General features: G+C 31.6%; 5 protein-coding genes and 1 long non-coding RNA gene across 7 annotated transcripts; 4 read left to right on the top strand and 2 right to left on the bottom strand.

The window, feature by feature from the left end:
* Positions 1 to 39: 39 nt before the first annotated feature.
* Positions 40 to 996, top strand: LOC9328268 (acyl-coenzyme A thioesterase 13). Its single transcript, XM_002892160.2, has 3 exons — positions 40 to 311; positions 384 to 527; positions 605 to 996. The coding sequence occupies exons 1-3, from the start codon at positions 132 to 134 to the stop codon at positions 746 to 748; spliced, it is 468 nt and encodes a 155-aa protein (XP_002892206.1). The 5' UTR covers positions 40 to 131; the 3' UTR covers positions 749 to 996.
* Positions 997 to 1,723: 727 nt separating this feature from the next.
* LOC110225193 lies at positions 1,724 to 6,396 on the bottom strand. The gene is made up of 3 exons (XR_002329606.1): positions 5,789 to 6,396; positions 5,364 to 5,529; positions 1,724 to 2,498 (listed from the first exon to the last, which is right to left on the bottom strand). It is a non-coding gene; the product is annotated as an uncharacterized LOC110225193 (long non-coding RNA).
* Positions 6,397 to 9,307: 2,911 nt separating this feature from the next.
* Positions 9,308 to 12,816, top strand: LOC9328267. Of its 2 annotated transcripts, none has more exons than XM_021011947.1 (9): positions 9,308 to 9,604; positions 9,728 to 9,970; positions 10,425 to 10,648; positions 10,809 to 10,873; positions 11,228 to 11,446; positions 11,534 to 11,663; positions 11,744 to 12,063; positions 12,169 to 12,313; positions 12,393 to 12,816. In XM_021011947.1, the coding sequence occupies exons 2-9, from the start codon at positions 9,880 to 9,882 to the stop codon at positions 12,636 to 12,638; spliced, it is 1,440 nt and encodes a 479-aa protein (XP_020867606.1). In that variant the 5' UTR covers positions 9,308 to 9,604; positions 9,728 to 9,879; the 3' UTR covers positions 12,639 to 12,816. The 2 variants fall into 2 exon arrangements, with proteins under 2 accessions (XP_020867606.1, XP_002892205.1); XM_002892159.2 differs by having other exon boundaries at positions 9,459 to 9,604; positions 9,731 to 9,970.
* A 382-nt stretch (positions 12,817 to 13,198) lies between these two features.
* On the top strand, positions 13,199 to 14,597 carry LOC9328266 (40S ribosomal protein S15-1). The gene is made up of 4 exons (XM_002892158.2): positions 13,199 to 13,333; positions 13,420 to 13,568; positions 13,653 to 13,710; positions 14,159 to 14,597. Exons 1-4 carry the CDS (start codon positions 13,331 to 13,333, stop codon positions 14,405 to 14,407), a joined length of 459 nt encoding a protein of 152 aa, XP_002892204.1. The 5' UTR covers positions 13,199 to 13,330; the 3' UTR covers positions 14,408 to 14,597.
* Positions 14,598 to 14,930: 333 nt separating this feature from the next.
* Positions 14,931 to 15,845, top strand: LOC9325564 (PRA1 family protein D). Its single transcript, XM_021011946.1, has one exon. The coding sequence runs from the start codon at positions 15,011 to 15,013 to the stop codon at positions 15,542 to 15,544; it is 534 nt and encodes a 177-aa protein (XP_020867605.1). The 5' UTR covers positions 14,931 to 15,010; the 3' UTR covers positions 15,545 to 15,845.
* A 2,554-nt stretch (positions 15,846 to 18,399) lies between these two features.
* Positions 18,400 to 20,860, bottom strand: LOC9328265 (auxin-responsive protein IAA17). The gene is made up of 5 exons (XM_002889453.2): positions 20,375 to 20,860; positions 19,782 to 19,993; positions 19,308 to 19,446; positions 19,124 to 19,185; positions 18,400 to 18,686 (listed from the first exon to the last, which is right to left on the bottom strand). Exons 1-5 carry the CDS (start codon positions 20,743 to 20,745, stop codon positions 18,649 to 18,651), a joined length of 822 nt encoding a protein of 273 aa, XP_002889499.2. The 5' UTR covers positions 20,746 to 20,860; the 3' UTR covers positions 18,400 to 18,648.
* Positions 20,861 to 22,432: the final 1,572 nt, after the last annotated feature.

Here is a 22,432-nt window from a genome sequence, read left to right as displayed (position 1 = left end):
CACTTCTCTATTGAATGAGTAAACAAAAAAAAAAAAATGTGAGCATATGAAAAATTGGGATTAAAAAAAAGAAAACTATAAAACGCATTATTATTATACTCAATACGAAAAAAGAAAAAGAAAAGAAAAGAATGGATCTAGAATCGGTGAAAAGGTATCTTGAAGGAGATGAAGACGAAAAGGCAAAGGAATCAAAAGTGGCGAAATTGCCACACAGATTCCTCGAGCGATTCGTAACCAATGGTCTAAAAGTGGATCTCATCGAACCTGGTCGTATCGTCTGCTCCATGAAAATCCCTCCTCATCTCCTGGTAACAACAAATCCCTAGAGCCTGATTTCGATTCTTTTGCCCTAATAATTTGGTTGTTGTTGGTGAGGAAAGAACGCAGGGAATTTCTTACACGGAGGAGCAACGGCGACTCTGGTGGATTTGATAGGATCAGCAGTGATTTACACAGCCGGAGTTTCACATTCCGGAGTTTCTGTGGAGATCAATGTTTCATACCTTGATGCTGCTTTTCTCGATGTACTTCTTCTCAATCTTTCTTTTTTTCTTTTCCTGAGAAACCAAAATTGATGATAGTTTGGAATAATTGGAAACAGGAAGAGATAGAGATCGAATCAAAGGCATTGCGTGTTGGAAAAGCTGTAGCAGTAGTGAGTGTTGAGCTCAGGAAGAAGAAGACTGCTAAGATCATTGCTCAAGGTCGTCATACTAAGTACTTTGCTCCTCGTTCCAACATTTGATCCAAACCTTCTTCATTCCAGTACAAATAAAAAACAACAATTGCCTTTAGGTCTTTTGTTTACTCGATCATGATTTGGCTGATTAGCAATTTTGTCCAAGCATTTTCTTATCATTGCTGATAAAAATCCATTACTATTTGTTTTGTTCTTTTTCTAATAATACAAACAAGTTTACATGTCTTTTTTTTTTTGGCTTCTCTCTTACTGTGATTATGATGATCATTTGAAGATATCCATTTGTTTAGTAATGATCAAGTTTGTTGTAACTTAGTATTGTTAGCAGGGTGTATCTATTGTTTTTTAGTTTCGTAATATGATTACTTTTTGAGTGTGGTTATAGAAGTTTGTCCCATTTCACTTATTTAAAGTTGTTCATTTCTGCTTTTTAACTATAGTCATATGTTAAATTTTTATTAGGAGAAAACATGTTAAACTTATGAAACTTCAAAATTTACGGACCAAAATACAGGATGCTAATCCGATTAATTTTCGACGCATTTAAATTTAACACTTAGTTATGTTTTTTTTTTTGTTAAAAATCAAAATAATTTAGTTAAAACATTATTTTTGAAAACCGTTTAAAACATAACTAAGTGTTAAATTTCATTTGTGAAAACATGTTAAACTTATTACACTTCAAGACTTACGGACAAAATGACGGGATGCTAAGTTCGGATAGTTTTCAACGCATTTAAATTTAACACTTGGTTATGTTTAAAAAAAACATTTTGTAAATTTCAAAAACAAATTCAGTTAAAAATCAAAACAATTTAGTTAAAACATTATTTTTTAACACCGTTTAAAATATAACTAAGTGTTAAATTTTGATTACATGAAAACATGTTGAACTTATGACACCTCAAGACTTACGGACCAAAGGACAAAATGAAAAGTCCGGTTAGTTTTCGACGCATTTAAATTTAATACTTGGTTATATTTTTAAACCAAAAAAATTAGGTAAAATCAAAACAGTTTATTAAAACATTATTTTTGAAAACCGTTTAAAACATAACTAAGTGCTAAATTTAAATACGTCGAAAACATGTTGAACTAATTTTTTTGAGTTTTAGTTTTATAAATTAGTTTAATTGCACTTCCCCGAGTTTTATAAATTAGTTTCCGACGTGTTTAAAATGTAAAACATAAACTAATTTTTAAATTTTTTTAGTGAGATTTATTTATTGGATGAAACATGCCTGCGATGAAGCAGAATCTTTTCGCATCGCGAGAGCCAGAGAGTCGTTCATTGATTCTCAACCGCCCCTCATAGACCCAGGTTCGCGATCCACTGATTCAGATCTTTTGACTTGCCAAGTTGATGGTTCTTGGACAGACGGAGACTCCTTATGTGGAATTGGATGGATTCTTATCTCAGACTCTCAGCTTATTAATCTTGGGCTCAAGTGTTTTCGACAGTGTTTATCTCCTCTTCACACAGAGTTTGAAGCACTTCTCTGGGCATTGAGATCCCTCACATCATTATCTATTTTTAATGTTGCCTTTGAGACAGATTGCAAGGAGCTGACCCAGCTATTGGACAAAAGTTAGAAGATTTCAACGCTTTAAAACTTGGTTTCCCTCATTTTTCCTTAGATTTTATTCCACGTTTAAACAATGTCCGTGCCGACTGTCTTGCTAAGAAGGCAAGGGCACGTGATTCTATCTTTGTTATGTAAGCTCCTCAACTCCGGACTGGTTTTCTCCTGTAGAAAACCGTCCGTTCCTAGCTTAAATGGATGAATTTATTTTGCTGTCAAAAAAAAAAAAAAAAAAATTAGTGAAATTAACATGGTTTTAAAATTTTAGTCAAAATCACAATTATTTTTTTAAAAATGAGTTTAAGTGTTAAATCTATATCACGTGAAAACACGCCGAACTTCGAACACCAAAGCTTACGGACCAACTAAGGACAGGATGCCTAGGCGCAGTTAGTTTTCTATGTGTTTTAAATTTAACACTTAAACTAATTTCTAATTTTTTTTAGTGAAATTAACATGGTTTTAGTTTGAAAAACGTTATTTTCATAAAGTTGAAGTGTTAAATTTGTTTTAAATTTTAGTCAAAATCACTTTTACTTTTTAAAAATGAGTTTTAAGTGTTAAATCTATATCACGTAAAAACATGTCAAACTTCGAACACCAAAGCTTACGGACCAACTAAGGACATGATGTCTAGGCGCGATTACTATTTGATGACGTGTTTAAAATTTAACACTTAAACTAATTTTTAAAATTTAGTGAAATTGACATGGTTTTAGTTTTAAAATGTTATTTCTTAAAATTTAAGTGTTGAATTTGTTTTATTTTTAGTCAAAATCACTATTATTTTTTAAAAATGAGTTTAAGTGTTAAATCTATATAACGTGAAAACATGCCGAACTTCAAACACCAAAACTTACGGACCAACTAAAGACAGAATGCCTAGACGCGGTGAGTTTCCAACTTGTTTAAAATTTAACACTTAAACTAGTTTATAAAAATTTTAGTGAAATTAACATGTTTTTAGTTTAAAAAATGTTATTTTTTTTAAGTATTAAATTTGTTTTAAATTTTAATCAAAATCACTATTGTTTTAAAAAATTGAGTTTAAGTGTTAAATCCTAGGCGCGGTTAGTTTCCGATGTGTTTAAAATTTAACACTTAACTAATTTTTTAAAAAAATTTAGTGAAATTAACATAGTTTTAGTTTTAAAAAACGTTATTTTCTTAAAGTTTAAATGTTAAATTTGTTTTAAATTTTACTCAAAATCACTATTATTTTTAAAAAATGAGTTTAAGTGTTAAATCTATGTCACGTGAAAACATGCCGAACTTCGAACACCAACGCTTACGGACCAACTAAGGACAGGATGCCTAGGCGCGGTTAGTTTTCGACGTGTTTAAAATTTAACACTTGAACTGATTTTTAAAAAAATTTAGTGAAATTGACATGGTTTTAGTTTTAAAATGTTATTTCTTAATGTTTAAGTGTTGAATTTGTTTTAAATTTTAATCAAAATCACTATTATTTTAAAAAATGAGTTTAAGTGTTAAATCTATATAACGTGAAAATATGCCAAACTTCGAACACCAAAGCTTACGGACCAGCTAAGGTCAGGATGCCTAGGCGCGGTTAGTTTCCGACGTGTTTAAAATTTAACACTTAAACTAATTTTTAGAAAAATTTAGTGAAATTAACATGGTTTTAGTTTAAAAAACGTTATTATCTTAAAGTTTAAGTGTTAAATTGTTTTAAATTTTAGTCAAAATCACTATTATTTTTAAAAAATGAGTTTAAGTGTTAAATCTATATCACGTGAAAACATGCCGAACTTCGAACACCAAAGCTTACGGACCAACTAAGGACAGGATGCCTAGGCGCAGTTAGTTTTCGATGTGTTTTAAATTTAACACTTAAACTAATTTCTAAATTTTTTTAGTGAAATTAACATGGTTTTAGTTTGAAAAACGTTATTTTCATAAAGTTTAAGTGTTAAATTGTTTTAAATTTTAGTCAAAATCACTATTATTTTTAAAAATGAGTTTAAGTGTTAAATCTATATCACGTGAAAACATGCCGAACTTCGAACACCAAAGCTTACGGACCAACTAAGGACAGGATGCCTAGGCGCGGTTAGTTTCCGACGTGTTTAAAATTTAACACTTGAACTGATTTTTAAAAAAATTTAGTGAAATTGACATGGTTTTAGTTTTAAAATGTTATTTCTTAATGTTTAAGTGTTGAATTTGTTTTAAATTTTAATCAAAATCACTATTATTTTAAAAAATGAGTTTAAGTGTTAAATCTATATAACGTGAAAATATGCCAAACTTCGAACACCAAAGCTTACGGACCAGCTAAGGTCAGGATGCCTAGGCGCGGTTAGTTTCCGACGTGTTTAAAGTTTAACATTTAAACTAATTTTTAGAAAAATTTAGTGAAATTAACATGGTTTTAGTTTAAAAAATGTTATTTTCTTAAAGTTTAAGTGTTAAATTGTTTTAAATTTTAGTCAAAATCACTATTATTTTTAAAAAATGAGTTTAAGTGTTAAATCTATATCACGTGAAAACATGCCGAACTTCGAACACCAAAGCTTACGGACCAACTAAGGACAGGATGCCTAGGCGCAGTTAGTTTTCGATGTGTTTTAAATTTAACACTTAAACTAATTTCTAAACTTTTTTAGTGAAATTAACATGGTTTTAGTTTGAAAAACGTTATTTTCATAAAGTTTTAAGTGTTAAATTGTTTTAAATTTTAGTCAAAATCACTATTATTTTTAAAAATGAGTTTAAGTGTTAAATCTATATCACGTGAAAACATGCCGAACTTCGAACACCAAAGCTTACGGACCAACTAAGGACAGGATGCCTAGGCGCGGTTAGTTTCCGACGTGTTTAAAATTTAACACTTAAACTAATTTTAAAAAAAAATTAGTGAAATTAACATGATTTTAGTTTTAAAACATTATTTTAAGAAGTGTTAAATTTATTTTAAGTTTTAATGAAATTAAAAGAGTTTTAGTGAAATTTAAATGTTAAACGGTTTATTATATTTTGGTTTAAAAAATCAAAAGTTTAAAACCTTTTTTGTAATTAACAAGAATATAAACAAGATAGGGATGAAAATTGACCTGGCCGAATGGGATGCATTTACAAGCTTTGTATTGGGCTGAAATTCTTTCTTTGTTGGGCTTTGTAGTGTCCAATGAGTTTCAATGATTGCTAATTGTGTGGGGCAATCCGTGTCTCTCACGTCAACGAGACCATAGATGAAAAGCTCCGAAGTTGCAACAACATCTACGTAACAAAGAAGAAAGAATTGATTAGGAATCTCGAACAAAAATCAAAAACTTTGAGGAATATATGATTAGGATTAGAGGGAATTAATATAAGACCAAAATTCAAATTTGATTAGAAGAAAACCACTTTGAAACCTGAGAAGTCTCTGTTTTGCGATCGACTAGAAGAATTAGGTATTTATAGATGATTTTATTTGGTCAAAAAATCCAACGAGATATAGAAAAAAAATACAGAAACAGATAAGGAAGCAAAATACCTTTTGATCGAACAGAGTGTTGAAGTCGGTGCAAGTTGGTTTGATCTCTTTACGAAAACCTGTACTTTTGCTTCTGATCGTCAATTCGTCATCCCCAAAAAGCGAAAATCGATTATTTGTTTTGTTTCATGAATCAAACAAAGTAAACTTAATGAAAGAGTAGAATAAAATTCACGACTGATCTGGGTAGAAGAAAGAGAAGAGAGAACAAAGAACGTTTTTCTGATATGAGAAAAGAGAGGAAAGTGCTATCGAATGAATCTCTGACTCTCGAATTATATTTATAAACAATATTGTGAACTTCGAATGGAAACCTAAAAAAAGGGAAAGCTTTGTTACGGGAGAAAGAAAAAAGGAAAACTTTGCCGTGAGAGAATCAAAATTACGTAAATACCCCTCGGAAAAAAGGAAAACTCGGCTGAGAGAGACGAAATTTCCTAAATACCCCTGAAAAAAGGAAATATTGTTTTTCGAACGTTGAAAAAATTCGTTGACGTAATAACGGCTAGTGGGGTGAGCAATTGTTGGGCTTTGCAAGTGCCCAAAGGGCTTCGACACTCGACAGTACTTGAGACGGTTAGTGGAGACAGGTTATTGGGTCGTCGTACTAAATTTAATCATTCTTTTAAAAATCTTTATACTATTAAAAGAAAAAAGTACAAATGAAAATGGGTCAGACTAAAATCAGAAAATTGATCCGAAATTCTGAAATCGGATGTTTGAAATTTTTTTGGAATATAAATTCGAATTAATAATGAAAAATCAAAATAAAATCAAATATTTATGGAAATCAAATAAAATCTGATTGTACTTATGGTAACTAATAATAAAAGCATATTCCAAACAATATTATACATTAATTACGTATAATAAATTTGTTCATATATTTTTTGGACTAATTCTATAACAATCAACGTTTTTGTCATTAATTTCGCTTATTTTAGCCAATTATCATTAATTGAAAGATATTTTACTTGATTCTAAAGATTTCTAGAAAATTTATCATAAATAACCCATCTGTTTTATAAATTAAATTGATATTTTTATTTTGGTTGTGTAAATTAAATAGATATTTTTATTTTGGTCGTGTAAATTAATAGATATGAAATCCATGTAACTAATTTTAATTTAATTAGATTAAATCGAAATTATGATATTTTCATACCTACAGCTTACCAAAGAAGTTTAATTTTCAATTTATAAAGATTTCTTGAATATGATTTTAGAATTATTCAACAAGATGATAAGTATTTATTAAATTTTGTGAATCATGAAATACCTTATAAAACCTTATAAGTACCTTGTAAAACCTTTTAAAATATATTGTAAAACCTTACAAAACACTTGTAAATACTCCGTAAAACCTTTAAAATACCTTGTAAATTTTTCCCGCCAAAAAAATTGCGGAATCACTTTTCCCGCAAAAAAAAAATTTTGGCGGGAAAAATTTTTACGGGAAAATTTTACAAGGTATTTTAAAGGTTTTTACAAGTGTTTTGGCGGGAAAATTGCGGGATCACTTTTCCCGCCAAAAAATATTTTGTATTTTGTGGACCTAATTTTGTTTCAAATAAAGGTAAAATGGTCACTAAAAATTAAAAGAGGGTAAACTTAAAAATGGACTCTCAAAAGGGGCATTTTTGAAAAGGGGTATTGAAAAAGGGGCATTTTTAACAATTTCTCATATTTTTAAGTATACTACACGATTCGTTCTACTAAAAAACACACACAATATTAAACGCAACATATGTAAACTAATATTCTCCCGCGGTGGACCGCGGGTCCGATCCTAGTTATCTTTTATTTTAGTGGTATGTTTGATGGATTTAACAAGGAGCCGATGAAATATATTTTTTATCTGAATAATGATGTAATGAGTGAATATAATAATCTAGTTATCTTAAAATTAAGCATAAATTTTGCTAATATACTAAATCGATTCTTGAAAATCATCGACAAAAGGAACAAATATAGCATCCTGTAGTGAATTTTTTGCTATGAAAGTAGATAAACCAAAACCAAAAAAAAAAACAATAGTTATATTTATTAGCTTTTATCAAATCAGAGCTACACGAGTTACACGACAAATGACCTTTGGTTCAAAGTAAAGTCATATAAATGAAAAAGTAACGATAAAATTGAATAGAATAATAAAAAGGGAAATTGTTAAAAATATCTCTTTTGGTGTGCCCATTTTCAAAAATGCCCCTTTTAGATGTCCATTTTCAAAAATGCCCCTTTTTAAATCTGAAATTTTTATAAAGTTTTATTAGGTGTATAAGGTACTTATGGATTGTAACTACTACTTGAAGACTCGATCCAAGTATTTATAAGGTTTTATAAGGTGTTTTTAAAGGTTTTATAAGTTATTTTTAAGGATTTTTAAGGTTTTTCAAAGGTTTTACAAGATATTTTAAAGGTTTTAAAAGGTATTTAAAATGCATTTATAAGGTATTTATAAAGTATTTATAAGATTTTAGATACATAGAAATGTAATTTGTATATGTTTTAATAATATTACATACATATTTGGGTAAATCTTATATTTTTAAGAGCATTTTTTATAAAGTTTTTAAAAAGGGGTATTTTTGAAAAGTGGCATTGAAAAAGTGGTATTTTTGCAAAAGCCCCTAATAAAAATGACGCAGGTTATGGTGGGATAGATAATTAAGTTTTGTATTAGTTGAGATATGTTTGTTGATTGACACTTTTGATATTATTTTGTTAGTTTATGTTACTAATCTATAGACGGCGATGATATGCATAGATAAACAATGAAATCAAGAGACATTTCCTCTACGTTTAAAATCTTGATCCGTAATTATTGGCAAATTTAATGTTAATATAAACACATGTTGCTTATACAATTATACATCTTTCAAGTTATATACTAAGGCCTTGAATGGTTGTAGATTTTAAATTTGTTTTTAGTTTTAGTTTTTACAAAAATCTACTTTATAGCCAATCAAAATTATGAAGAAAATAGATTTTCTAAAAAATAGGGAATCTAGATTTTGATAGTTTTTGTCAATTTTGAAAGAAAATCTAAAATCTATGTTTTGTGGGGTTTTCACTTTTAACGTGATTTGACTTTTTTTTTCCATTTTTCAATTTTTATTTTTTTTTCTAATACAAAATCTAAAACCCATAAACCAAAATCCAAAATCCATAAACCAAAAACTATAATCCAAAAACCATTTAAAAACATGCAAACATTCATGGCCTAAATCAAATTTCAAAATATTCTAGTTCAAAATATAATTATACTTAGCAACTATTCCTTCCGTTTTAAAATATAAGGCGTTGTAGCTAAAAACACGTCGATTAAGAAAATCTATTTTTTAAAAGTTCAGCCAATCATAAAAAAAAACAGCATAATAAAAATAATCATAAAATATTAAAGTTATATATAATTTGTATAGAAACTTGAAAACGATTTATATTTTAAAACAAACAAATTTCTCCAAAACGCCTTATATTTTGAAATAAAAGGAGTAGTATACTAGTATCAATTTTGCCCAAAAACCATACCATCCGCAATAAGTCAGTCATCATTAATAACTACGTGACGGATGATATCAATTTCATCTAATAGTAATATATACTGTTAGCTAGTACTATATTATAACATTAAATAAAACCCACTAGATGCATTTGTAAGAGTAATTCTTCAAGAAAAAAGTCAAACACATTAGATGAGAAGAGAAAAATCAAAAGTAGAAATCAATGTTGTGTTGAGTTAGTGGTTTCCCTCACAGTCTCAATCTTCTTCCCAAAAAGACGTTTCAAACCAAAGAATGGTGAAACCCTGAGGAGGTAATGCTCTTCCTCTCTGCATCTCTCTTCTTTATACCACACTAAACAAAGAACAAACGTATTTGAAATAATAAATAATATTCTTCTTTTTATTTCTCTCTCTTATTGATTTGTTTGCTATAGAAGGAACAAGAGATGTCTCTAATGGTGGTTGTAAATCAGTTGATCTCACCCATCTCCTCCTAGCTTCTCTTGGTGGTCTTGCCGCCGCCGCAGCAGCTGCTTTCGCCGGAGAATCATTCCTTCGACGCCGGAAACTTGATCAAGGTGCTTCCATGGGGTATAAAGATGTGAAAATCTCCCCTTTGATTGAGAGGAAAGATTCAGGTCGACGATCAAACCTCGAGAGATTCTCCCACTATGTTGGTAAGTATACTTACATCTTCCGATCTCCGATCCATTTCAAGAATGAACTTGGCTATATTTAATTAACAAACAAAAAGATTGGTATAATTTCAAGTAAACAAAATAATCAAGATCGACCAAAGGATTATAATAATAGAAAATAGATTTAGTATATCACGCTGACCCGAAAAAAATAATTATTGTATACTATTTCGTGGACTCTTCGCCCCCCACCCCATTACGGAAAAGCATATCCAAAAAATAAAAAGGAAAAAATTTATTGTATGTAAGCATTAATGTTTGATGATAAGAGATTTTATAAAATGGACTATATACATGTACCACTCTTATCCATAAATGCTAGAAAGACCTTTTTCCACAAACAAAAAAGTGAGCCCTTTGTAAAACTTCATTATTTTATCTAAGCATTTTTTTTGGGGAACAATTTTGTGTAAGTATATATGTTAAAATGCAGCAAGGCAGCTAGGATTCGAGGATCCAAATGAATACCCACAACTCTGCAAATTAGCAAATGGATATTTGTTGAAAACAAAGGGATACGATGAGAATGTGTATGAGTATTTGGCGAATGAAGCTGAGGCTGATTCTCTCTATGTTCATCTCCTTGAAGAATTTGAGAGATGCATTCTCACTTATTTTGCTTTCAATTGGACCCAATCTTCCAGCCTCATCTCTCAGGTACTACTTTTAGTTCATAATGAAATTCAATATATTTTGCATACTTTCTTCTATGGTTGTATTTTTATTTGGTAGTCTGCTAGGTGGAGTTGCCAATTTACTATAACCATATCCGATCTCCAATAATAAATATTATCCTATATATGCACAAAAATGACAGGCTTTAAGCGATGAATCGGATCAGAAAGTACCAAAACTCAAAGATTTCGTGATGGCAGCGACAAGGTGAATGATTGTTCCATATAATTTTATATGATCACATTTATCAATTATATATATATTTTTTTGGTAACATTATCAATTATATATTTAATATCCACGAATTTATTTATGCATATATTTAAATATATAAATTGCGTAATCCGTAATCGTCATTGCTTTTTAGTTTTACGTACAGTTTCATTGCTGTTGTAATGATTAATCCAACTAATTATAACTTGTTAATATATTATAATCAATATTCAATAACAATTAGTAACAAACATTGTAGAACTAATTAAGTTGACAATTTCAAGGAAGTCGTAAACTCGAATGATTTTTGTTTTAATAATAAAATATATGGCTTTGTTAATAATGTAGGAAACAGCGGTTTGAGAGAGTGACAAAAGACTTGAAGGTGACAAGGGTAATTTCGACATTAGTAAAAGAGATGAGAACCATCGGCAGCGGAAGCGGTGAGCCGCATTGTACGGAAGTAATGTCTCCGGTGGCTCACAGCAAACGAAGTCCCGTCCTCCTCCTTATGGGCGGAGGAATGGGTGCCGGAAAAAGCACCGTCCTCAAAGATATCTTCCAAGAGTAAAAAAAAAAACTTATTTTTGCTTGCATTTTCTGTTATATATGGTTTCCAAACCAATTTAAATAACCAAAAATAATATTTTGTAGGTCATTTTGGTCGGAGGCAGAGGCAGACGCGGTGGTGATAGAGGCGGATGCGTTTAAGGAGACGGATGTTATTTATAGAGCTCTTAGCTCTAGAGGTCATCACGATGATATGCTTCAAACTGCTGAATTGGTATGTGATTCTTAGTTATAGACGTCCTCGATTGTGTATATATATTCTAAATTATCTGCCTTATTTCCTTATATATTTAGGTCCATCAATCATCAACCGATGCTGCATCGTCCCTACTAGTAACAGCATTGAATGATGGACGTGATGTGATAATGGATGGGACATTATCATGGGAGCCATTCGTTGAACAAATGATCGAAATGGCAAGAAACGTCCACAAACAAAAATATCGAATGGGCGTAGGCTACAAGGTGTCCGAAGATGGGACAATAACCGAAAAATATTGGGAAGAAGAAGAAGAAACGAAAGAAAACGGGAAACAAAAAATCTTCAAACCTTACAGAATCGAGCTGGTCGGTGTGGTTTGTGACGCTTATCTCGCTGTAGCAAGAGGCATAAGGTAAAAAATTCATCACATTTTCGAAAATTTTAATTAGTCGTTGTTAGATGATGTTATCATGCTAATTGTAATCAAAATTTTGTTTTAAAAAAAAAACCATTACAGGAGAGCTCTAATTGTGAAGAGAGCAGTGAGAGTGAAACCACAATTGAATTCACACAAGAGATTCGCTAATGCATTCCCAAAGTATTGTGAGCTTGTTGATAACGCTAGGCTTTATTGCACCAATGCTGTTGGTGGTCCTCCAAGGGTACATAAGTCAATATCTAATATATAACGCTGCGGATAGAAACTGACACGTGTTTTTTTTTAATTGGTTGGTGGAGCAGCTCATAGCGTGGAAAGACGGAAATAGTAAGCTTCTGGTGGATCCAGAGGATTTTGAATGTCTAAAACGGGTCAGCAGTCTTAACCCGGATGCAGAATCCATTTACGAGCTTTACCCGGATCCGAGCCAATTATCCAAGCCCGGTTCTGTTTGGAATGATGTCGTTTTAGTCCCATCGAGGCCCAAGGTCCAGAAGGAACTTAGCGATGCCGTCAGGAGAATTGAAAAGGCCCAACCAAAAAATTGATGATATTGTGAACTTGACCCTTGAAATTCTTATCTTCCTGAATTTGTTATTTGTTTTCCGTCAGGTCCTTTGTCGTATTTTTCTACTAGCCTAAATAAGTTAATAAAATGATATAAAATGTTTTTTTTTTTTTTTGAGTTTTCATTGTGAGTGATATATAGCTAGTCGAATTGTGAGACACATAGTCACACAAATCAACCCAAAACTATTTTGATAAATAATATTACAATATGATTCTATCGTCTAGAACTCCAATCTAACAAATTCAAGTCATATTTTCTAAAAAACACATATTTATTATCAAAAGTTAATAACTCAATTTTGTTGAAAATATTTTTTTTCTTTTTTCTCAGTCTAATGTTTTACTCGTATCTCTTAATTTTTTTAAACATTATAATGTTATGATTCTGAGTGAAAAGCATTAATCAAAAGGTCCTTAATCAAGTACTTTGTTTGTATTACATAGGGTTTAATATTTTATTCAAAAGATTGCAGGGTGAATTTGGAAACAAAGAACATATACAGACCCTAATAGCAAAATAAGAACTCTAATTTTAGGGTTCCCAAGTAGCCGCTATATATAATTTTAGTCGAACGAAATTCTTCTATTTTTCTCTTGCAAAGACCTCAGCAGCCAACAGTTATCAAGCTTAAGCCGTTTTAGGGTTTTATCCTTTTCCTGAGATCCAATCATGGTGAGTTCTTCAGTCTCAATAACCTCTGAATCTTGTTCTCTGATTTACATTTTCCGATTGCTAAACTAGAAATGGTGAATCTGTAGGCGGATGTTGAACCAGAGGTTGCTGCAGCTGGAGTGCCAAAGAAGAGGACGTTTAAGAAGTTTGCCTTCAGAGGAGTAGATCTCGATGCTCTTCTTGACATGTCTACTGATGATCTTGTCAAGCTCTTCTCTTCTCGTATTCGCAGAAGGTATGTTAAACCCTAGACGAGTCTCATTTTAGATTCTGCGATTGATGTTTGACTTCATTTTGACTGGTTTGAAAATGTTCATAGGTTCTCTAGAGGTTTGACGAGGAAGCCAATGGCTCTGATTAAGAAGCTGAGGAAAGCGGTAATCATTTCATTTCCCTATTTGTTATCATACTCTAGTCTAATAGTCTGATTAAGAAGTTCACGTGGTTGAATACTTGGTTTTGTTGTCCTGAATCTGGTTTTGTAGCCATTTTAGTGGAAGTCTCTTATGTTTGTGTTATCTAAGTTTGTTTAAGATTTGGTTTTGATGAACTAAATGTGGATTGTTTTAAGTGATTGGTAGATTCGTTGTCTTGTTTCATACATTGATTTATTTTAGATTCTGGAAGATTCATAACCTTGTTGTTGTATTAGCCTCTGTCTGGATTGCCTTGCGTATGTTTATGCTGAGTTTGAGTGTGAATAGTTTCTTTATCAATTACTGAATCATTTATGCACAATAGCCTGATCTCTCAACTTATGAGTGTTACATTCTGTGTTTCTGACGAAGTGTCTGATATCAAACTTGCGATTTGGTTGATTATCAGAAAAGGGAGGCACCACAAGGTGAGAAGCCAGAGCCTGTGAGAACCCACTTGAGGAACATGGTCATTGTCCCTGAGATGATTGGAAGCATCATTGGAGTTTACAATGGTAAGACTTTCAACCAAGTCGAGATCAAGCCTGAGATGATTGGTCACTACCTGGCTGAGTTCTCTATCTCATACAAGCCGGTCAAGCACGGTAGGCCTGGTGTTGGTGCTACCCACTCTTCCAGATTCATTCCCCTCAAGTGAAAAGCTTCTATTTGGGAATGGGTTATCTTGTTCGTTATATGTGGATCTAAGTATGTGGATCTCTTGTGTTTTTGAAGCTTTATAATGACATTACTTTTGGATGTTTTCTCAACTCTAGCTCTTGCGTTTTCATTATCATGTTACAAGAGGATCTTAAATCAAAGCACTTTGGAGTTTTGTTATGGTTTAATTTCTTTTGATTTGATAAATTGAAATGAAGTCGCACCCAGAACTTGCATGTAGTCATCTTATATAGAAATTTTGAGAATGTTGTTTTCCTTGTTATAGGACAGGTTGCTCTGAAGACAACCCTTTTGTTTAAGTAAGAAAAACATAGTTCATACTTCTAAAATCACACAACAAATAATAGAAATCGTATACACTGCAAACCTGACTAACTAAAAAATGGATTCAACTGTTGCGAATAAAAGATAAAACTATAGGTTATAGCTAAATGGGCTTTAAGTATATGGATTTGGGCCTTTCTCAGTTATAACTCTCTCTAAGCCAGTGTTGACTTGTATTCCTTCTTTCTTTAACAAAGGGTCTTCTTGTTCCTGAGAATTTCTAGGGTTTCTGAAATCCAGGAGAGATCCAATCGCAATGGCAAATCAAGTAATCACCGGAATCAAGGAAACAGCTCAATCGATTACAGGCGCGGCTCGTCCATGGGGCGATTTCCTCGATCTTTCCGCCTTCAGCGTTCCTTCCTCCGTCGCCGATGCAACAACTCGCGTAACTCAGAACCTGACTCACTTCCGCATCAACTACAGTATCATTCTCTCAATACTCCTAGGTCTAACTCTAATCACACGTCCCATCGCCATCCTGGCGTTTATCGCCGTTGGCTTAGCTTGGTTCTTCCTCTATTTCGCTCGCGAGGAGCCGCTCACGATCTTCGGATTCACTATTGACGACGGCATCGTGGCTGTGCTTCTCATCGGTCTTTCGATTGGGTCGCTAGTTACCACCGGAGTCTGGCTTAGAGCTCTCACCACCGTTGGATTTGGTGTTCTGGTTTTGATCTTACACGCTGCGTTAAGAGGAACGGATGATCTTGTGAGTGACGATCTGGAATCACCTTATGGACCGATGCTCTCTACCGACGGCGCTCGTGGTGATTACAGTGGAATCTGATCAACACATTTGCTTCTGATTTGATAATGGAATTTGGGGATTTAGGGTTTTGTTGTGTTGTAAATTGTCATTGTTTCTTTGTGTCTCATTAAGCATCATTGTTCATGACAAAATATGTTTGAAAGAAAAAATCGGTTTAAGAAGAGGATTGATGCTACCGGTTCGTTGGTGGTATTCCTTAACACCAATGAAAGCTAAAATCAGTGTCTGTGACTAAACCATGAACACCAACCAGAGAGTAGTAGGTAAAATGTACATTAAGTTGAGAGAAATGTTTTGCTTTGCAGTGTCTTCACATTTTTATCATACAAGTTGCTTCTGCTTTGAGTTTCACATTCTATCTAATTTGTTCTCCATCAATCCCCTGTCAATGTTATGTTCAGTCTAATTTACTCTCTGATTTTGCATGTCTTTGCAAGTCCTATATAGGTTTTACTCTCTGATTTTGCATGTATTCTCTCCCAAAACTGTTCTCTTCTGGTTGTTTTATGAACCTTGATATAACCAACAATTTTTCTAGCAAAACTCAATATCTCCACCAATCTGGTTTTATGAACCTTGGAACATGGTCATTGTCCCTGAGAGCAAACTCAATCAGAGCTCAAGCTTTAAACCCAGCTTCCAACACAACGCCATTGTTTTGACAAAACACTTGTAGCCACTACCTCTTTTACCGGACAAAAATCTTCACTAGTAAATTGTCAGGCAACTAACTGATATATCGCATTCCTTCATGTTTGGTGTTGAAAATTTCCATCTGATCACATGAATAATAAGAAAATTTCGTAAGAGAAAAGCCACCTCCAACCATTGAACCGTTTATAAAAATAATCAGAACATCAAACAGAGCTCCACAGACTCGGACACCCAAAAAAAGAAAAAAAGAAAAAAACAGAATCGCTTAAAATCTCAAAAAAAAGTCGAAATTTGATTCAAATTTACGGAGTTGGGCCGAGTGACATATATTGTAATACTTGGACCGACCCATGAAAAAAGAAAAAAGGAAACTAAATAAGTTGGCGTTACTTAAAAGAAGGGATGCAGATTCCACATCGTTTTGTGGAGGGAGAGGGTCCATGGAACTTCTCCTATAAATTATTGCATATGCTTCTTCATGATTATAACAACTATGCTTACTAAAGCCACGCCCATTCTGTGTATTAAGCATGGGCGGAAGCGTGTGTAATTAGGGAGGGTCAGTTGACCCCTATGAATTTTGACAATTCTACTACATTTTATTAAGAGTAATTATAATGACCCTAATGCATTATAGTTTTTGACCCCTATATCAAACTAATTTAACTATATGGGATAAAAAAAATTGTCATTAAAACAACAAAACAGCCAAATAAGTTTGGTTCATTAGAATTTTAAACCAAATTCTAATGTAATAAAATTAAAAATCCTTGACTTATTTAAAATAAAGTTCAACTAATAATCTAATATTATAATTATTTATAAAAAACCCCACAATTTTTTTTGTTTTTGTTAATCTTTGTGGACCATAACAAAAAAATTGTAAATATTAATTTGGTTAATTTTCAGATTTTTTTTTCTTAAGTGAAGATTATTTACAGACAAAACTAATAATAAATTTTATACAATATATTATTTTTATTAAAAAAAATTGACCGCTATAACAAAATTTTCTAGCTCCGCCTCTGGTATTAAGCCCTAAGAAATCGACCGATGTGTTCCGATGGGTCGAGTCAGTAACCCGTTTATAGTTTAAACTATTAAATATTGTTTATAGTTTTATATGTTGCTCCATCTATTCTTAAATAATGTGTATTATGCGATAATTTTAGTTTGGTGAAGAATCCTCTAGAGCATCAACTTGTCAAATTAATTATTGACCCCATCAAACATCGAACATGCTTCTGCCTGATCCAAGAAATGAAGACAAATATTAAGATACTGAAATTTAAAACATTTCAACGTAACTAATTGTACAATGTTTGCGTTTACACATACATTTGTAGACATATGCTCTATATATATGCATGCATGTACGTTGAAACGATACTTTCATAAAACTTCGATTTGTTCGTTTGGGATTCAACATCTTCTCCATGTGCTTCCCCATTTATCAGTTTTCATTTTTTTTATTCTTAAACTTATCTTTAACGTTAAATCAAATTAATTAACAACTGCTAAGAGAGGCCCTATATTTTATTAATCCAAAAGGCATAGATCATACATGTGACATCTCTTTACAGTAAAAAACTTGTGTAATTCATTTCTGAAAGTGATAAATGATACATCGTAATTCCATATTTTCTACTTTCTAGTGGTTTTTCTTTTTTTCCATATTTGTGTATAATTATGATAATCTTGTTAATAAATTTTGTTGGTATAAAAGTTAGTATTCCTAATTAATTTAATGGGAAATGAAATGATAAACAAAGGTAATGAAATGAATAGACCCATGAATATGCACATGGCATTGCTCCCTCTCTTCCCTATGGGTCCTTTTTTTTCTCTATTTTATTTCCTTCAACCAAAGCCAATTATCACTTTAAGTACCAACAAATTAATCAATATACCAACAAAGTGAATCTTTTCCTTTTTTTTGTAATTATATTCGATCTGATATACATATGTATATTGTCATTCTAATTATACCGACTTCGAAATTATGCTTGGGGAAAGTTTATTTTATCGTCAAATACTTGATCGCTATGATCTTTAATTAGTTTCAAGACATGAACGAACCAAAAGAATACTGTTTTGCCTTCAGAAAATAACTGACCACTAAGAGATTGTAATTATGTGAGGATAAATTTTCCATGGTGGAATGAAATTCACATATTCCTTATATGAATATACACATTTTTAGCAACAAAAAAAAAAAAAAAAAAAAGATAAATAAACATAAGATGTTCAAATTATTACACATTTTCCGTTACAAATGTCTCAAATATTTAACTTAAGTTCATTACACATAATAGCATACAAACTATATCTACATACCAAATCCAGATCAAAACACAGACAATCAAAAGAAACTGAACAATGTATTTCATCGTAAGAAAAAAAAAACAATTAACACCAATCAATGTGTTAATCAAATATATAATCATTACCACTTATCCTTTTTGACTTCAAGCTCTGCTCTTGCACTTCTCCATCGCCCTCGGTGCTGCGATATTTTTAAAATTAATAAGCAAAGAAAATTTATCACGGTATTGATCAAAAAAACAAAAAAAATATTACCACGGTATTTATTCTGTTAAAAGAGTACATAATTTATTCATTTATTTTTTTATCTTTCTTTTTTGCATTTGACAAAAGAAAATCAAATATTATGTACATCAATGTTTTAAAAAGATCTAAGAGATAAGTTCTCTTCCGAAATTTGTTCTTTACGGTATAAGTATAATTGTGCGTAGAATAATAAAAGATTTAAGCGTTTGATTAGACATCATCTTAAACGATCTAGACACAGCATATTAAATTATTTGGGTGACCAAATTATGCGGTTGAGGTTTGCATTATTTATACTTAACTTTAATTTTAAGCTCTTTGTAAACTATTTAATCAATGTGAATATAATATGCATTGGTAGAAAATACTTACCGAGCCCAATGGCATCAGATCCCTTCATGAGACGTAAACGCTTGCATGTATCAACGAACATTCTAATAAATAACAAGTTAAAACTATGTGGTTACTAATTATAGTAGTATAAATCAAATGAATAAATAGAGCTATATAATTATGAAATGGTAATTAATTAATAACGAAGAAGAAGAAGACGTACGGCCAAGGAACGTCGCCGACGAGCATCCAATCACCGTCTTTGTCTTCATAAGAGGGAACATAGTCCCAACTATTCACTAAATCCATCAATTTCCTCTCATTCATGAAGTCTATCATTCCTTCTTCTCCTCCATGTTTTCCTAAAAATATCTTAGTGGTAAGAACTTGATATCCTAAATAAAACTCTGTGGATGGTGCAACATATGAAATATTCTCAAGCTAATTAAAGATATTTTTTTTCAGTACATACGTAGGTTTCACAGTTTATAAACTATTATAAACGGGCTAATATCATGTGAAATTTCTGTATACGATCAATAGCGGTAATTATTTGGGATTGATCTATCATCATGAAAATTAGAATTAACTAAACCTCTTTTATTTTGTTTCTTTATATAGTAACAACTAATTAATAATTAAAGATGCATGGATGGAATTATCTACATATATTTATATATAAAACATGAAAACGTACCCATGGTAAAAGAGCTGAACATGTTGGACAAAGCATTAGAGAGCTCGTCGTAGCTTTTATACATCCTCAAATCTACTTTCCTCAAGTACGGTGCTCCGTCCATCGATACCTTCACAAACGCCGCCGCCTCCGGGCCACCACTTGATTTTTGGCATGAAACCATCACGTTCTTCCGGTATGATCTCACCGGTGGCCATCCCACAACCTGTGCCCTATATTTTATTGAAAAATGGAAAAACGGTTACGTTATACAAGATATAAAATATAGTTAGCTTTGACGTGATGTTCACATAAATTTTATTTGCATGAGACTATATCTGGGTTAATTAATATAAACATAATAAAAAATATCTAGATTTTGGACGATTTAAGAAGAGAAAAACACCATAGACATATCTTTAGTGGAATTTTTTATTTTTTAATTTTTTTTTTGTGAAGTCACCTTTTTCAAGTTTGTTAGAGTTTCCAGCTGAAAACTTGACAGATATCGCTTGGAGGAACAAACTGACCATCAAGCTTATCTTTCTTATAAAGATGTCAAAATTAAGGGAAAATTGGATAATAAATCATAAAGGACAAAATAGTAAAATTACTTGGAAGGAGGCTTGGCTGGATCTTTGGGACAAGAACTCTTCTCCTTGGAATCAAAAGTCACGACGTCATGAGTCGTAGACCCTTCCTTGTTTTCAGGCTCATTGTTAAGATTCAGCTTCAGATCAACCGTCTCTGAGAACCCTCTTTTGTTTCCGGTTACCGGAGCCACCGTATCTCCACCGGGAAGACCAAGACACAGCTCAGTCTCCTTCAGATTCAGCTCGACACTGCCTATCATTATTAACCTCTCTTCTCTTCTTCTTCTTTGGGAAGGTGATGAGGAAGATGGAAAAATGGTTTTATAAAAACACTCAAATAATACAAAGTGATATGAGTCTGTATTATATCTCTGTCTAGGAGGTAGCTGCATGTGTATGTCGTATTTAAGAGATCTTTGGTTAAATGGGTTTTTGACACGTGGATGAATCTAAGCCCTTTGATTAGGTCATCCTGCTCGAGTTTTAGTTTTTTTAGACTAATCACTGCTTTGAACAGAAAAAAAAAAAAAAAGACTAATCACTGCTGTTACTTTATTACTGTTATTGAATCTTTCTTATGATTTATTTCGTAGGTTTTATATATGCATTTGACTATTGAACGTCTTAATTTTATTTTAGAGTTACAATATATATATATATATATATATATATATATATACTTTTTAAATCCGTCTTTATTCATTTTCTTCCCTTAAGGGGTAACATTTTAAGATTACAAGTGAAGGAAATATTTGAAAATTACAAGTGAACTATGAAACATATTTGAAGCAACCAAGTGGTGATGAACCGATTAATAGAAATGGTATCTAACTAAATATATGTACCATATGGTCTTAAAAACTATATGTATTACTTAAAAAAACTACCCATTCTACTCTTCCAGTATCACATATATTATATATAGTAAAAATCTGTAATTGTAATGTAGTTGCAAAATAGATACTATTCTTTTGGGTGGCGAGGTCGCAGACATATCTCATATGAGAGTGTATCAATAGAGATGTACATTATTATTAATATAATTATATTGTGCTTTTTGACTTCTAAATATAATTATATATTAACTATGTATATATTCATTTTGATTATTTTTTTCCCGTAAGATTCTTCGCCGGAACCTTCCAATTATTCATATCACATCCACATGATTCAATTATTCGTCCCACAATAAAAGCGCAGCCCTCTTGTATATAATTATTATTCTCATGCCAATACAAAATAAAGCATACGGTACATCTTCTATATTTATTGATTAAAAACTCACCTATAAACACATACAACGAAATGTGTATCTAGACACAGGGCCGGCCCAGACCTAAAGCCCAGCAAGCAGATGTTTTAGGCAGCAAATCTTATATGTATTTTAAAGGGCATCAAAATTATTAAAGTGTCTTGTAGTCTAGTGGTATTTAGGACGTCTAAAGGTAGTTGGGCGTGGGTTTGATCCTTGGCAACCGAAGATTTTAACATTTTTTTATTTTTAGTTATTGTAAATAGGCATCAAATTTTGTTGGGCTTTAGGCATCATGAATCTTTGGGAAAGAAAGAAAAACGTACCATTACTCCAATGTTTATAATTGAGAAAGAAAAAACAAACTAGTAATGTCATATTATAACTAGTTTGTAGTAAACAATAATATGGTGATTAATTAAATTCGTGTCCAGATATTTACCGATTAAGTTAAAAAATTACGTAAAGAATTTCCAAAATGCATGATCGACGTAATATGTCAGTTTTTGATTATTGGAAAATATTATGTCTTCTTTATAAATTGTTTGTGTTCGTTATTCATGTAGTAGGAAATTATATTGTTCAACAATGAGTTCATTTCAAAAATGATTTCAATAATTTAAATTATTTCTCTGTTTTTTTTTTTTTTTTGCATAGTTATGAGAGAACCTAAATTTTATCACATTTTCTATTTAATATGTTATCACATTTTTAAATAAAATAGCATAAATTCTGTCGCACTTCCAAAACAAATTTTGCTTTTATTTCATATATCATTTTTTTTTTTCATCTATCATGCTTCCAAAATATAATGATATGTTTTGGAA

The sequence above is a fragment of the Arabidopsis lyrata genome (assembly GCF_000004255.2).
Source record: "Arabidopsis lyrata subsp. lyrata unplaced genomic scaffold ARALYscaffold_1, whole genome shotgun sequence".
In the NCBI taxonomy this organism is placed as follows: domain Eukaryota; kingdom Viridiplantae; phylum Streptophyta; class Magnoliopsida; order Brassicales; family Brassicaceae; genus Arabidopsis; species Arabidopsis lyrata.
Note: the sequence above shows the minus strand (reverse complement) of the source record. Positions and strands in the feature narration are given on the sequence as shown.

Excerpts from the sequence above, each read along its gene's own strand:
- LOC9328268 (XM_002892160.2), top strand. The coding sequence starts at position 132 with ATGGATCTAGAATCGGTGAAAAGGTATCTTGAAGGAGATGAAGACGAA. Across the intron at positions 312-383 it reads AAATCCCTCCTCATCTCCTG|AACGCAGGGAATTTCTTACA; the intron begins GTAACAACAAAT and ends TGGTGAGGAAAG. Across the intron at positions 528-604 it reads TTGATGCTGCTTTTCTCGAT|GAAGAGATAGAGATCGAATC; the intron begins GTACTTCTTCTC and ends AATTGGAAACAG.
- LOC9328267 (XM_021011947.1), top strand. The coding sequence starts at position 9,880 with ATGGGGTATAAAGATGTGAAAATCTCCCCTTTGATTGAGAGGAAAGAT. Across the intron at positions 11,664-11,743 it reads TGCTTCAAACTGCTGAATTG|GTCCATCAATCATCAACCGA; the intron begins GTATGTGATTCT and ends TTATATATTTAG. Across the intron at positions 12,064-12,168 it reads GCTGTAGCAAGAGGCATAAG|GAGAGCTCTAATTGTGAAGA; the intron begins GTAAAAAATTCA and ends AAACCATTACAG.
- LOC9328266 (XM_002892158.2), top strand. Across the intron at positions 13,569-13,652 it reads TCTTCTCGTATTCGCAGAAG|GTTCTCTAGAGGTTTGACGA; the intron begins GTATGTTAAACC and ends AAATGTTCATAG. Across the intron at positions 13,711-14,158 it reads TTAAGAAGCTGAGGAAAGCG|AAAAGGGAGGCACCACAAGG; the intron begins GTAATCATTTCA and ends GTTGATTATCAG.
- LOC9325564 (XM_021011946.1), top strand. The coding sequence starts at position 15,011 with ATGGCAAATCAAGTAATCACCGGAATCAAGGAAACAGCTCAATCGATT.
- LOC9328265 (XM_002889453.2), bottom strand. The coding sequence starts at position 20,745 with ATGCAGCTACCTCCTAGACAGAGATATAATACAGACTCATATCACTTT. Across the intron at positions 19,447-19,781 it reads GTTCAGCTCTTTTACCATGG|GAAAACATGGAGGAGAAGAA; the intron begins GTACGTTTTCAT and ends AGATATTTTTAG. Across the intron at positions 19,186-19,307 it reads GTCGGCGACGTTCCTTGGCC|AATGTTCGTTGATACATGCA; the intron begins GTACGTCTTCTT and ends GTTATTTATTAG.